The 17,128-nt window shown below is 35.0% G+C and overlaps 1 protein-coding gene across 1 annotated transcript in view; it reads left to right on the top strand.

Annotated features, from left to right (window-relative positions):
* LOC101342981 (cadherin-18-like) overlaps window positions 1-12,661 on the top strand; it is a 179,365-nt gene extending 166,704 nt beyond the window's left edge. The window contains exon 9 of the mRNA XM_004390939.3: window positions 12,171-12,661. Coding sequence (XP_004390996.3) covers window positions 12,171-12,661 — 491 coding nt within the window. The remainder of the gene's footprint in view (window positions 1-12,170) is intronic.
* Window positions 12,662-17,128: the final 4,467 nt, after the last annotated feature.

Here is a 17,128-nt window from a genome sequence, read left to right as displayed (position 1 = left end):
AATTAAATTCTATTAAATTAAAACCAATTTTTTTTTTAATTTGAGATTTGCATTACATTTCATTTTATTATCTAACTTTATATTATCTGTTGTGATAGTCTAAATCTGATCACAATCACATTTGAAGCTGATATTTCTATAAACTCTTTGGAGCTATCATTTAAAACAAAATTAAATAATCCAGATTTTTGTAACAAGAAAAATAGATTTAAACACTATTGATGCTTCTAGTTTGCACAGTTTAAAGTGCATACCTGTTTACTTTTCTAGTGTGACCTCTCCCTTCTATCTTCCTCTTAGCAGTCTTACCTTTTGCTCCTTTCTTGGTGCAGCACATACATGATGGAAATATTTTGTATTCTGGTGAGACAGGAGTAGTCTTCCCAGTAATGTTTCTTGTTTTGTTACTGGGGTACTACACAACTTACATAGAAAGAATGGAAAGCAAGGTGGATTGAGGCTAAAAAGGAAGATGAATATAAAGGTAGGGATGAGATAGTTTGAGGTTTTGTGGAACATGTTAAAGAGGGTAGGTTTTGCTCTAGGAGTGTGAAGAAAGGTTTTAAGCAGGAGAGTTCCATTATAAAATCTGCATTCTGAAAAATAGGTGCGTGTGAATGAAATAGAGAACAGATCCCACGGTGGCGAGAGAACATGTAGGCAAACCAACCAGGAAGTCAAAGCAGTTGTCTTGTTCAGACATGGCACAGCTTGGACTAGCATGCTTAGAGTTGGAGTTGAGAAAACTGAATAATATCAAGAGATATTAGGTGAAATCAAAAGTGATCTTTGGTAAATTAGATATGTGAGTGAGTTGAAGGAAATCAAAGAAGAATCTTCATACCTCGCTGAATGTGGGCCCCTATCTTCCATGAGGTAGGGACACCGAAAGTGCACTTTTTAGAATTTATTAAAGAAGGAGAATATAAAGAGAGAGAAGATGGACTAGGACTGAGCTCTGAAAACTTCAATTTTATAGCAGAGGAGAGTGAATAAGTCAGAGAAGAAAGAAGGAAATAAGATATAACATCACGTAGTCAAGAGAAAAATAAGTGTATCAAAGGGTACAGAATATTCAACAATGTCAGAAGCTGCTGAGAGGTTAAGTAAATTGAGCACAGAAAATATCAATTGCGTTTAGCAAAATGGAGGTTTTGTGCACTACTAAAAACTGTTTAAGCATAGTAGAGACGTATAAAGTAGAAGCATGGTAGAGAAGGAAGCCAGGGAAATCAAGTGTGTGAAATTAAATTAATTAATTAATTGATTAATTGATTACTGGAAACACATTATTTTCTTTAGATATTAATATTTTCCTTTAAAAATTAAGAAAAAACAAAACAACAACAACAAAAACAATTATCTTTCTCAGGTTCTTAACTGAAATCAAAAGTAATAGAATCAGAGATTTTAAATAAGTTATTTTCTAGAGTGTTTATTCTAAAGGATAGTTCCCTGTGAGGAAGCATTTAATCATTGGATTTCTTTTTGTTTTGTTTATTATCATAAAACTATTTTCATATGCTAAGAGAAAATTTTAAAAAGTAATTGAATCTTTTTAATATACAAGTAACTTTTGGTGAAATGTATTATGTAAAGCAACATATTATCATGTGAAAAATGTTTCCTTTCAGTTGATTTTCTGGAAATATTGTTTCCTGTTCGGAGTAAATAACAGAACATTTCTAAATTTTATGCTCTCTCTCTACACTAATGAACCAAAGGTGCTGTTTTATATGTTTACTTTATTCTTTCATGTTTTTATTAAACTCAAATGTGTTTTTACAGTTTTATCCAAACGTTGTACAATTATTTTTTGAGCTTAGGTTTATCACACATTAATTATAATGTAATTTATATTTCCATGGCATTCTAAAGGCATTTATTTTAATCACAAATCATTTAGACAACAAACTCAACAATGTAGTTGTTTGTAATTAAAAAACAATATTGAATTAATGTGTTACTTGATAATCTTTAAGAAAATAAGATCAACAGCATCAGAAGTAATAAATTTTTATTTTAAACTTGTAATTTTGAAATAACATTCAACCCTAACAACTAAACAAATTGTGAAATTAATATTTTGATATTAAAAATGTTTTAACTCTCAGCTTTGAGTTTGTGAAAATAACTGTACATCTATAAATCTAGCTCAAGTTTTGCCAGTAATTAGCTGAGTGAGCTTAGGCAACCCATTCAGTGTCTCTTTTCTCTATTTTTAGTCTGTGAAAATGAAATTTCTGCTGTAAGGGCCTTAGAACCATCTGTAAAATTGTGTTATTTGTATTAATGTTTTATTTTAGGTAACATATGATTCTATATTATATACTATGGACAGACCCCTTCTATGCATATATTGATTATCTGAAAATGGTGCCCGAAAAACAAAGAGGCCAAACTATAAATGAGAGATTTACATCATGTAAATTGGGATACTTTCTGTCAAGATTACCTTTATTTCAAATCTATTATATATGAAAATGGAAGATAATTTAGAGTGGGACTTCATTATTCAATCAGGAGTCCCATGGAAGCACAAACAGTTAAGCACTCAACCAATAACCTAGAGGTTGGAGGTTCAAATCCATCCAGAAGCACCTCGGAAGACAGGCCAGGCCATCTACTTCCAAAAGGAAAGATTCTTGAAAACTCTCTTGAGTGCAGTTCTGCCCTACGCTTATAGAGCCACCATGAATGAGTCAGAATTGACTTGACAACAATGAGTGTTTTAATTCATTATTCACTCAGAGTTTGGTGTTAGAGTAGGAAGCAGTTGGAGTCCTCTCTCTCGTCTAGGAAACTGACATTTCTTTGCGAACCCTAGTCCTTCACTTGCCAATGGGACAAGGACAGTTGGCAGAGGATACCGTAATCATGCTTGGCACAAGAAGCTACCAAACCAAGATGTGAATCACACCTCTGCCAGCTATCTTTTCATTCCACATGTCCCACATGAACAGATGAACTGGGTGATAGAGCTGGATCACTCCCTATTCTTGGGTGTAAATTTCATGATAAGTGGGGAGCAGGGTGGATTGGATGTGAAGAGAGTGATGGAATAGGAGAGGAAGTTGGCATGAATGAGTAGATGACTGCCAAACTGCTTGTTATTTGGTCTTACTTTGGTTTGAAAAACTAAGGTTATAGTGAGAGGCACCACTACCAGGTGTGGTAGATACAACTGCAAGGATTAACTAAAATATTGTCCCTGACTTGGACATCTCAATTCCACTGATGTTAGTAACATAATATGATGGTATGAGAAATCACAAAAGATATGGTGGGGGGGGGGATTCTGCTCTGAAAGATATTTTGGGGAGTATGTTGAAATTCAGTATTCAAATGCAAGTATTGAAAGTTTAAATTATGCAAACTGAGAGCCCTTAGTACTCCAAGAACTGGGATTATACATGACATAATGCAAAAACAAACAAAAAATATATGAGGAAATAAATACAAAATAAATTTTCCCAAATTTGAATTCCCTTATGAATGAAATAAATTAATAAAACTATGCAAATTCATTTTAATTTTCTTTAAAAAAATAGTAGCATCAAGTGTGTTTAAAATTTCAGCCAAGAATAAAATATTTTTTAAAATAAATACCTATCAAAAATACTGCAGTTTACTCAAGTCTCAATCCAGAATATGCAACTAAAATCTGCTTCAAAATACTCGAAGAAATCATTTATTATATTGAACAAAGAAGGATTAATTCTGCATCTTCTGTATCTTTTACAATGCCATGGTTCTATCATATCATATTTTGCCAGATTAGCCATTGAAAGAAGAGATATCTTGTAACATATGTGTAGACTGATAGGGTGGAGGAGGTCATTCAAATACACTCAATTGACTGCCAGTTTTTAAACAAATAATTCATTCTTGTTTATAATTATTATCTTTCCATATTTTCTTAAAATATGCTTTTGTCTTGGGATTTTTATGAAATGTTTAGTTTGGTTTTCAAATATTTAAAAAAATATTCTCAAGTAAAATGTTGTTGTTAGGTGTCATTGAGTTGGTTCTGACTCAGAGCAACACTATGTAAGACAAAATGAAACACTACCCGGTCCTATGCCATCCTCACAATCCTTGCTAAGCTTGAGCCCATTGTTGCAGCCACTGTCAGTCCATCTCATCGAGGCTCTTCCTCTCTTTCTCTGACCCTCTACTTTACCAAGCATGATGTCCTTCTCCAGGGAGTGGTCCCTCCTGATAACATGTCCAAAGTACGTGAGACACAGTCTTGTCATCCTTGCTTCTAAGGAGTATCCTGGCTGTACTTTTTCCAAGACAGATTTGTTAGTTCTTCCATCAGTCTATGGTGTATTCAAAATTCTTTGCCAGCACCATAATTCAAGGGCATCATGTCTTCTTTTGTCTTCCTTGCTCATTGTCCAGCTTTCACATGTATAAGAGACGATTGAAAACACCATGGTTTGGGTCAGGTGCACCTTAATCCTTAAAGTCACATCATTGCTTTTTAACACTTTAAAGAAGTCTTTTGCAGCAGATTTGCCAAATGCAATGTGTCCTTTGATTTCTTGACTGCTGCTTCCATGGGTGTTGATTATGGATCCAAGTAAAATGAAATCCTTCACAACTTCAATCTTTTCTCCTTTTATCATGATGTTGTTTATTGGTCCAGTTGTGAGGATTTTTTTCTTTTTTTATGTTGAAGTGTAATCCATACTGAAGGCTGTGGTCTTTGATTTTCATCAGTAGGTGCTTCGAGTCCTCTTCACTTTGAGCAAGCAAGGTTGTGTCATCTGCATAATGCAGGTTGTTAATGAGTCTTCCTCCAGTCTCCAATCCTGATGCCACATTCTTCTTCATATGATCATGCTTTTTGAATTATTTGCTCAACATACACATTGAAAAAGTATGGTGAAAGGATACAGTCCTGACACACACCTTTCTTGACTTTAAATCATGCATTATCACCTTGTTCTCTTCAAATGCCTGCTTCTTGGTCTAATTTCAGGTTCCTAATAAGCACAATTAGGTGTTCTGGAATTCCCAATCTTCACAATGTTATCCATAATTTCTTATGATCCACACAGTGGAATGCCTTTGCATAGTCAATAAAACACAGGTAAACATCTTTCTGGTATTCTCTGCTTTCAGCCAGGATCCATCTGACATCAGCAATATCTTTTCTTCTGAGTCCTCTTCTGAATCTGGCTTGAATTTCTGGCCGTTCCCTGTCGATATTCAGCTGCAGCTACTTTTGAATGATCTTCAGCATAATTTTATTTGCATGTGATATTAATGATATTGTTCAATAGTTTCCACATTCTGTTGGATCACATTTCTTTGGAACGGGTACATATATGGATATTTTCCAGTCAGTTGGCCAAGTCACTATCTCCCAAATTTCTTGGCATAGATGAGTGAACACTTCCAGTACTGCATCTGTTTGTTGAAACATCTCAGTTGGTGTTCTGTCAATTCCTGAAGCCTAGTTTTTCGCCAGTGCCTTCAGTGCAGCTTGGACCTCTTCCTTCAATACCACTGCTTCTTGATCATATGCTACCTCCTGAAATGGTTGAACGTCAACTGGTTCTTTTTGGTACAGTGACTTTGTGTATTCTTTCCATCGTCTTTTGATGCTTCCTGCATCATATAATATTTTCTCTGTAAAATTCTTCACTATTGCAACTTGAGGCTTGAATTTTTTCTTCAGTACTTTCAGCTTGAGAAAAGCTGAGCATGTTCTTCCCTCTTGGTTTTCTATCTCCAGGTCTTTGCACATTTCATTATACTTTGTCTTCTCTAGCTGCCCTTCAAAATCTTCTGTTAATCTCTTTTACCTCATCATTTCTTCTTTTCTCTTTAGCTACTCTATGTTCAAGAATAAGTTTCAGCGTCTCTTCTGGCATCCGTTTTGGTCTTTTCTTTCTTTCCTGTCTTTTTAATGACCTCTTGCTTTCTTCATATGTGATGTCCTTGATGTTTTTCTACAACCTGTCTGGTCTTCGATCATTAATGTTCAGTGCATCAAATCTGTTCTTGAGATGTCTCTAAACTCAGGTGGGATATACTCAAGGACATACTTTGTTTCTCATAAACATGTTCTATTTTTCTTCATCTTCAACTTGAACTTACATATGAGCAATTGTTGTCTGTTACCTGTTTGGCCCTTGGCTTTCTTCTGACTAATGATATTGAGTGTTTCCATCATCTCTTTCCACAGATGTAGTTGATTTGATTCCTGTATAGTCCATCTGGTGAGGTCCACATGTATAATTGCCATTTGTGTTGTTGAAAAAAGGTATCTGCTGTGAAGAAGTCGTTGATCTTGTGAAATTCTATTATGTCTTCTCCAGTGTCATTTCTGTCACCAAGGCCATAATTTCCAACTACCAATCTTTCTTTGTTTCCAACAGTCACATTCCAATCGTCAGTGATTATCAATGTATCTTGACTGAACGTTTGATCAATTTCAGACTGCAAAAGTTGCTAAAAATCTTCAATTTCTTCATCTTTGGCCTTAGCGGTTGCTGCGTAGATTTGGATAATAGTCTTATTAACTGGTCTTCCTTGAAGGCATATGGATATTATCCCATCACTGACAGCATTGTACTTCAGGATCAATCTTACAATGTTCTTTTTGATGATGAACACGATGCCAGTCCTCTTCAATTTGTCTTTCACTGCTATTCCTAAGGTTTTCACTAGCCAATTTTTCAGAAGTAGACTCTCAGTTTCTTCTTCCTAGTCTGTCTTAGTCTTACCACATGTTGACAAGTAAAATAGAAACAGCTTTTTTATGTGTTTGGTGTCATTAATAACCATTAAGTGTTTTAATTTTTTTTTAAATTATATTCCTAGGAAGGCAATGCTTATGAGAATTCACTTAACATAATGCTACATTAACACTTTCACAGAGACTATTCTTTAGTTCCTCCACAAGAAAATTATATACCGTGTGCCATATGTTCCAGAAACACCTGGAGCCAACATGAATGAAAAGCATTTCATTAGAAGCACCATGTCAGTTATGTATAACTCTTCTTCTCTCACTTGATTTGAATTTGCCTTTAACTAGACGGATCATATATTCAGGTTTGCCTTGATGCCTTGGTGTAATTATAAACAACTTTCACTTTCACCCTTAAAAATGTCTCATATTGTATGTCTCATTATATGGCCATCCTTTTGTGAAATAGGTATGTAACAAATCTATGAATCACTGGTTACAGGCAAGTAACTATGTACACCTGGGAAAGATATAGGGATAAGCCCTCAAATGTCAAACTTTATTAGTATGTATATTTTGCATCAGTATATATCAAGCATATTTTCTTAATTTTGGAGGAACAAGGAGATATAAGCTATCATATTAATAAACTCTGAATTAGCCCTTATATCACATTAAGCAAATATGGAGTGCATATGAGGATTGAAACAATACACTAACATTGATGAAGGATATAAATTACCTCCATGCCTCTACAATAGTATTGATCACTTCCTCCCTGTTATATATGCCCATAAATTCCCTTGACATAAGCCACCAACCATTTCAACATAAGGGGAAATAACTTGAAAGAAGAAAATTTTGGAAAATCTAAACCTCTGAAAATGAAGTGAGTTCCTTGCTTTTTGAAGCTTTGAATTAGAGATCTGTACACCTTGCATTGGGCAAATCTACTGCAGAAGATCTCTTTAAAGTGTTGAACAGTGAGAGGTGGAGCCAACATTGTCACTATAGACAGAAGCACCACACTGTCCCTCCAAAGCAAAGACCCAAACAACTAAGTAAAACAGAGACAGACGTCAATCCTGGAACCCTAAGCATCAAATGAAGAGATAAAGAACTCAACCAAGCACCAAATCAAATAAGAAACTGACAGAGAACAGAGAGTGAGGAGAGATACAGACTGGAGGTCCCCTATCAGCTAATGCAGCATGGATCTGCCATCTTGCGCTCTTGTCAGAGATCGGCGAATAGGGAATATGGGAAAGCAGCTTCATAGAGCTCCCACCAGGAGACAGAGCACCCACTGGACCTGCCCTGCTGCATATATCTGAGTGACTGACCCTGCCCATTGGACAAGGTGGTAAGAAGTGTTATGCCCACAGATGAGCAAACAACAAAGAGTGCACAGACCGCCTGCTTAGACATAACCAAATAAAACAAAAAAGCAGGGTGAAACAGACAAATCTACAATCAATAAATGAAGAACATAACTACTGAATGTCCTGAAGACAGCAGACAATATCAAAAAACAACAACAACAACAACAAAAAAAAAAACAGGACAGGATGGTTCCATAGACGTCCAACATAAAACACCAGATGATCTTCCACTAGAAGAAAAGGCACTGGAACTACCTGATAAGGAATTCAAATCTCTAATATTCAGAGTTATCCAAGAGTTGAAGGAAAAAGCAGACAAAAATGAAGAAAAAATAGACAAAATCATGGAAAAGGCAGACAGAGTCATGGAAAAGACAGACAAAACAATGGAATAATTCAGAAAAATGATACAGGAACAAAATTTCAAAATAAATTCACAGCTAGAAATCATACAAAAACAACAATTAGAAATCCAAAAGATAAACAACAAGATTTCAGTGGACAGTGTCATAGAAAGTTGGAAGAGCAGGTTTGAAATGATGGAAGGAAGACAAGATCAGTGAAATTGAAGACAAACACTTGGATACATCTTTGTTTGAGGAAAAATCAGAAAAAAAGAACAAGGAAAAATCAGAAAAAAAGAACAAAGAAAAATGAAGAAACCCTGAGAATGATGTGGGATATAATCAAAGCAAAAATTTTTGAGTGATCAGAATTCCAGAACAGGGGGATAAAACAGAAAACACAGAGAGGGTCATTGAAGAATTGCTGACAGAAAACTTCCTTAATATCATGAAAGATGAAAAGCTGACCATCCAAGAAGCACAATGAACCCCATATAGGATAGACCCCAAAATAAATTATTTAATGTACCATGGACTGTCAAAAAAATGAACAAATCTGTGTTGGAAGTATAGCCAGAATGCTCCTTAGAAAGAAGGATGGCAAGACTTCATCTCATGTATTTTAGACATGAGATCAGAAGGGACCAGTCCCTGGAGAGGGACATCATGCTTGATAAAGTAGACAGTCAGGGAAAATGAGAAAGTCCCTCAATGAGGTGATTGACACAGTGGCTACAGTGATGGACTCAAGCATAGCAGCAATTGTGAGGATGCCACAGGACTGGACAATGTTTCGTTCTGTTGTTTGTAGGTTTGCTATGAGTCAGAGCTAAATCAATAACACCTAACAACAACAACACCATCATACTGGCTTTCCACTAAAATAAATAGCAAAGTATTAAATGTATATTATTGCATTCTGCAAAAGCCTTTTTTTTCCCAAGTCCTTTCCTCCCAAAAAGTGTTGAATTAGTAATGTCTTTAAAGATAAGCAACATGTATGTACAGGAAACTCTTTTATTCTATAACACAATATTTTTGTAGTATGGCCACATGTAGCATAAATATTTCATTCTCATTTTCAGCTCACTATATCACTCCATTCCAAGCACAGTGATTTGATGTTTCTCCAGTTCTGCCATTATCTCCCCCATTACATTTTACCATTACCTTGTCAATATCCTTCGATTCCATGCTTTCCCTGTTTATTCTCTGATCATCTTTCTCTCTACACCTTCCCACTGACTATCTTGTTATCCGACGTTTTGCATTTACAATAGTAAAAAATCTAATATCGTACTATTTTGTGCATTAATAATGTACATCTGGCAGTAACAAATGCTGAGGTGTGAGATGAGACTAACGCTGGCTTTGATGGTTAAGGTTATGTGTCACCTTGGCTGGGTCATGATTCTCAATGGTTTAGAAGTTCATATTGATATAACTTGCCAGTTATGTAATGGTGTAGCTTGGCAATTGTGTAATGATGTAACTTGGCAGATATATAATGATGACTTGGCAGTTATGTAATGATGTAGTCATCCTCCAATTTGTGATATGATATGGTCATTCTCCATTTTTGCATATATTTCATATAATGACCTGATGTTTGGAACTTAACCATGCAATAAGTGAGGAGAGGGTGTATATATTATACATATGTATGTATGTGTATATATATATTCACACAGGTTCCAACTTGCTTTTCCTCTGGAAAATGAGATCCCTCTAAGTGAGTACACTGTGACTATCCCTTTCCACACATAGTTGACCTCTCTCTCATAATTACTTTTTGCCCTACTGAATAAAAATCTATTGTTCATATTTTCAACTTTTAAAAGTACATTACATTTTGTATCTACTTCAAAATGGCCAAATTAATCTATATTGTTTGAGGATATAAATGAAAATGTGATTAAGCAATAAAGAGAAGTAAGGAAATAATAACTGTATAAATTAGAATAGGTTATTTTTGTAGAGGTAAAGAGTAGCAGGGTAGTTTCTAGGGTGCCAGATAAGTTATTTTCTTTGTCAAAGGATAGATAACCTGGTGTTTGTTTGCTTTGCAATCATTTGTTAAAGTTTACATATGTTTGCCACATAAAATACAGAACACCCAGCTAAATGTGAATTTCAGGTAAATTAATATACACACACACATATGCAATATTTGGGAGATATATATCTGCAAATATTACGTAGGAAATACAGTTGTTATATATATGGATATCCCTGGATGGCGCAAATGTTTAATGTGCTTGGCTGTTAATCAAAATTTTGGCAGCTGGAGTCCACTCAGAGGCACCTGGGAAGATAGGTCTGACAAACTACTTCCAAAAAATCAGTCATTGAAAACCCTATGGAGCACAGTCCCACTCTATGAGTTGTAATCAACTCGATGACAACTCTGTGGGTGTGTGTGTTTATATGTGTGTGTGTGTATACATATATATTCAAAGAAGTCCTGTTTTAGTTAAATATATATTCAATGTGTAATATATATTTTCAAATATTGCATGCCTATGTGCTTCTTTGATTATTATATTATAAAAATTTTAAAGCATTAATGAACGTCATAACTATTGTCATAAAACCTAGAACATCATGTGAACAAGAATAAAATTCTGTAGAGTTGAAGCAAAGACTCTAAGGCCCAATGACACAATTTAAAACAAAGTTGAAATGACATAATAATTTCCTTTTAGTAATGGTTAAAAATAATCAAATATGAAGATATGGAGATACTGGAAATGGTCAAAGCAAGGTGCCCAATATCCATTTTTATCACTTTATCCAGTGGTTGTAACATTGTATTTGGCAAGATCTACCCTAAGCCACATACCCAACTGGTCAATGAGTTCCTCGTCTCTGTTTCTGAATAATAAAGCAGAATATGGTGGTATAATATCATTGACTTTGGTGTGATAAATCATATACTGAGGTCCCAGCATTTCCACCTGTCATCTGTATGACCTTAGTCTTGAAACAGTCATTTATGTAAGCTTCCCTTAGTCTGTTTCTTTATTTGAAAAATAGGATAAAATCACAGTTCTGCTGTGAGGCTTAAGTAGTTAAGTGAAGAACATTTTGGAAATTGATAAATTCCTATAAAACATAAGTTGTATACAAATAAAGTAACATTCCACTGCAGCTAGAGAGGTAAATGCAATGATTAATGCATTGTAATTCCAAAGGATAATGGAGAAAAAAAGTCAATTATGTGAAAATCCCAGCCTTGATTTCTTACAAAATATCAAACAGTAAAGGGTTTCTGGTACAAACTCCCTGCATTTTTAGTTCACAGAAACTGAAAATATCCTGCCTCTAGTGAAGCTACATAGAAGGATTAAATACCCACAGATAATCCATATAATCCATTATTTCTCTAATCAAAATACATATCATTTTCTATTCTCTTCACTTTAAACACCAAACTATTGCAGTGCAATCTGAGTCAACAATACTGAATTCATAAGAATGGCTAATGAGAATGTTAATTGCTTTCTACAGAAAATCAGTGATTTAAAATGTTTTGTAGAGGTAATTATATGTATCTATATAATCTGAGGCATTAAAATGCCTTGAATTGGGATACAGAGAATGCTGTGATCAAGAGTGCATTACAATACTAACTAATTCTAGAAAGTGGTTGATAACAGAGATTGAGAATTAGCTGATGTCAACTATCCAAAAATTTCCTTTCTAACTCTTCATCCTCTGTCCATTTTTCCTCAGCAATCGTAGTACTTTTTATTACCCTGAGGCGCAGCAAAAAAGAACACTTGATCATTTCAGAGGAGGATGTGCGGGAGAACGTGGTCACCTATGATGACGAGGGGGGCGGAGAAGAAGACACTGAGGCCTTTGACATCACAGCCTTGAGGAATCCATCCGCTGCTGAGGAGCTTAAGTACCGACGAGACATCAGACCTGAAGTGAAACTCACTCCCAGGCACCAGACATTGTCCACCCTGGAAAGTATAGATGTTCAGGAATTTATTAAGCAAAGACTGGCAGAAGCAGACCTAGACCCCAGCGTCCCTCCTTATGACTCTCTTCAGACCTATGCTTATGAGGGCCAGAGATCAGAAGCTGGGTCTATCAGCTCGCTAGATTCAGCAATGACGCAATCAGACCAGGATTATCACTACCTTGGAGACTGGGGTCCTGAGTTTAAAAAGTTAGCCGAACTCTATGGAGAAATAGAATCTGAAAGAACAACTTAGGGGGTCGATTCCTGAAATCATGTAGAATTTGCTTCCTGAACATGTGGAGATACAGCCTCAGCAATGGCAAGGAAGAAGTGTGGGAATAGTACTTGGAACTGAGCAAGCTGTACACCGCTACCATAGAAACAAGTGCCCTTCTCATGATTGAAACTGAGTGATTTAAATTGGAAGAAAGTCAAATTTAAAAAAAAGAGAGTAAAGAGAAAAAAAATGCTATTGTTTCTTGTGTATATTTTCAATTGCTCAATAAAGTCTGTGGTACTGTTTAATTATGAATACCTGAATTAAGCCAAACAATGACATTCGTTTCAATATTTTGCGATTATTTTTCAAAACAAAACTAAACCAATCGGCTTATAATCTCTGATGTCTATGATTTCCAGGGGTGGCAGACTGCAAAATGAAACCTCTCTTTCCACTTTTCTGGGTAGACTCTTAAGACCCACGCTCTGTTATTGTGATAGATCTTATATACCGCGTCTTGTGTTTAAATCCCATGAGGTGTCCCCAGTATACCAGGCCACTCCGTCATGGGCTTGTATGTACAATTTCCCTTTGCCCTCCCCACTTCTTTTCTCCACACAAAATGGATGGAGCATGGGGATTTGCTGCCTGCACTGTAATGTATGCAACTTCTGTGCACTACTTGTGCACTAGACTGCTCTCTCTGTCCCACCTCACCCCTTTTTATTTCAACAGGAGAGCTCTGCTTTTTTAAACGGATAGAATGAATAGTTTAAGACATACTCAGAGAAGCTGCTATGTCAGGGAAAGATTTAATCTTAAAAATAGCTACAAATACTCTCCTGTACGAAACAGTGGGGAACTCTTTTATCTCATTGCTTTTAGTAGATTTCAATCAGAAATTTTGATCATTCCTGTATCTGGAACTAGCTGTCATAAATTCGCTGACTGGTTTATAGTTAAGCCTAATTTGCTTATTGATATCATGGGCAGTCATCATAAATATGTACTTAACACAAAAACTATGTAGTCTAAGAGGCTATCTTCTAGTTTGCATACACTTTATATACTCATAAAATCTCTGGGTGCTGAGCTACTAACCAAACGTTGGCAGTTCAAATCCACCCAGAGGCACCGTGGAAGAAAGACCTGGTGATCTACTTCCGAAAGATCACAGCCATTGACTACTCTATGGAGTGCAGTTCTACTCTGAGACACATAGGTTCGCCATGAGTTGAAATTGCCTTGATGGCACTTTTTTTTCTTTTTAACACAGGTTCGGGCTTTCCTGTCTAACTTACTCATTTTCTCTTATGCATTTGAGAAAATATGTAGGACAAGGAGCAAGAAAATAGGAGTTACATATTTGTTAGCCTTGAACATATCCCTGAATCTCTGAGTTTTTCGGTTCAAAACTGCAAGATAGAAATGAGAATGCCTTCCCTGCCTACCTCACAGGGTTGTTGTGAGGATAAAACGAGCATCTGTAAAAATGCTTTGCCAACTGCCAAGTGCTCTGTTATATAAGGTTGGCAGACACTAATTTTCTAATTCTATTGGCTTAAAAATATATATTTAAATACATTTTGCACAAAATATATTATCCATGAAACTTCAACAGTGAAGCTACTGCTCAGTCTAAATATGTAAAACGAAGTATACTTATTTTAACATTTTTCTAAGCAAGCTAATTTTCTTCAAATTTCTTGTTTTGTTTTTTTCAAAATTGTTTTAGATAATATTTTCATTGTTGTTGCTGTTGGACTTGAAATAAGAATTCATAGCGCTCTGGTCTTATTTCCCCAAAGTGACCACAACTATGTATTTCAGATAAATTGCAATTTTAAAACCTATAAAGTAAGAATAATTTAGAGGAATTTTTTTTCCCCTTTTCTCTTAGCTTATCATAATCTGGTATTCCCAAAAGTTATAAGACATTTTCTTTCTGACTCTACCTGTTTGCAAAATTTTGAATGTTGCCCCTGTTTGCAACTGCCCTGTGCTATCATATCACAGTTATGAGGTATGGGAAGTAGGTGAGTTTGATTTGAATAATTCTCAGTTTGTGTTTTAAACCTGAGGAATAAAATGCAATTTAAACTTTTGCAACATTTTAGCTTTCCAAATATTGCTTTATCATTTTTCATATCATAATGATGTACACTCTGGTGTAAAGCTAAGTCTAAAGAGACTTTCAGGGGTTTTGGGAAATAATCTCTGGATACACATACACTGATTATGCTAATGCCAGTCTACATTCACCCTCGAAGGTAAACCACTGGAGACCTACTGTGGATTCTGGTGTTTTGATTCTCCTATTCAAATAGGACCAGAAAGCCCAGGTTCTGGAAGTCTATTAGGCTTTTGGATTTTGATTACTTATAAATTATCCATTGTCATTTTTTAAAAAATTTTACCTGGCAACTTTACAGATCAGAGTTTTGAAGACGAAAATGCATGTATACTTATTTATTTCGAAGTCAAGGTCTTTGGCATGGTTCTGAGTACTAAAATATTTTTTTGATTTTGTAGGACAAAGCACTACAGATCCATCTATTTTTAATTATATATTATAATGATAATGGCTTGCTTCTAAGCACCTGACATTAAATCAAAATATGAAGGCAAAAATGAAGCCATGGTAGTCAGGAAATACTGTTTCCATGTTTATTTAGTTTAAAATTTTGTTAACGAAAACACTCAAATACTACCAAATATTATTTTTTATATGAACTCTGAAACTGGCCAACTACATTATTATTTTTAGTATTGATTAGGTCTCATATTCTTTATTCTACTACTTTGAATCAAGAAAACAATGTCAACATATAAACGCTTTGAAATGGTCTGAAGTCATTAAACACTCAATACCTTAGTTTTAAAACTCCAGATTATCAGTGTTAGAATAAAGTTTTCTTAGAGTTTAGTGAGCCAAGGGTTTGCACATCAACTATAAGCGTTCATTGGCTACAAATAATCAGTTATGAAATCAAATGTCACTGATGTCACTCAGCACATTTTGTAAGCCTTAGTTGACATTTGTAGACCTAAATAAAATATAACTTTGAAATCAATCTACTTCTTTCTAATAAAATAATATTCTACCGTCAGAACCTGTGCAAAATGGTGGTTGCTAAATTAGATGAAATTTGAATGGGTATGACAGTGCTTTTATCCAAGATGTTTCTTATCAGAATTTATACATCCCAAACATTCTTTCTGCAAACACTGAGAATTTGATAGGCATTGCAAAAATCATTAAAGTCTTATCATCAGAAATTCTTTCTATGACAATCTGTTCTATGCAGATTTGAAGAGGAAATTTAAGAAGAAATGATCACTAATATTTAAGCTCTCTACACAGTCAAGTTTGACTTTCCTATAACTTAGTGCAAGAAGGACAATATTCTGAAAGAAATTGCATTCACTTAACCACCCACTGAAATACACACACATATATACACATTCTTTACACACACAGATATTTAAAGACTATGTGGAGAGTAAAAGAATATTCATAACAGGAAGTATCTGGGTATTGATATGATCCAAATATGTGACGTATATAAAATTCTAGTATCTACCATATGGACTATTCACCTAGAAAGTAGAGAAATTTTTTTGGTCTTTTTCTTTTTTCATCCAGTCTCAGTCTAACCTTCAGTGCTGGCAATGTTAGGAGGTTCTTCACAGATGTGGTTACACAAAGAGCAAACAAAATTATCACAAAATAATAAAGTTGATGTCACGGGGCAGCTATTAAATACTACCAAGTCCTTTAACTTAGATACTTAGTGTACTACAATTTAGTCAGAAATTTCAGCAAAGGAGAGAAGAATATTCAAACCACAATTTTCAGCACTGTAGAAAGTTTTAAATACACAAAATAGTCATTGTTTTGTTTGTACTTACAGACATACACCCAAAAGTTTGACTTTTTGTTCCTTTTCAGTTTAGCTGAGTATATAGGGGAAACAAACAGAAATTCAGGTAGAATCAATTCATTTCAGCAGACGTCAAGAACAGCCAGTTACCTGAGCATGGTAATCAGGAGATCTGGGCCTTTTGGGTAAGTCTTCATCAGCCTATTAGGGTGCATCGCACTTGATCTGCTCTTTAGCACATCCATAATCTGTAACTGTTTATTCTAGAAAGAGTGGCTAGTAACGTGTTTCAAGCTAAAATTGTGCTTAACCACTAGGTATGTGAATGTTCAATTGAACTTATTTGGCTTTCGAGGTCAGGAATAGAACCAATCTCAGAACAGTCGTTTGGAGATATGTAACTCAAATGCAAATCGTCTTTTTTTTTTTTTTTTAGTCCTTTAGGATTAAAGACAAATCAAATATTATCTGAAGGAAACAAAACCAAGTAACTTATTATCTACTTCATTCTGCAGAAGGTAAATTTTTTTTGAAATATCGGGTTAGAAATCACATAAACCATACAGCCAAAAGTAGCTCACAACAATTTGAAGATAATACTAGCACAGAATCCACT

This window comes from Trichechus manatus, unplaced genomic scaffold (genome assembly GCF_000243295.1).
Source record: "Trichechus manatus latirostris isolate Lorelei unplaced genomic scaffold, TriManLat1.0 scaffold00357, whole genome shotgun sequence".
Lineage (NCBI taxonomy): Eukaryota > Metazoa > Chordata > Mammalia > Sirenia > Trichechidae > Trichechus > Trichechus manatus.
Note: the sequence above shows the minus strand (reverse complement) of the source record. Positions and strands in the feature narration are given on the sequence as shown.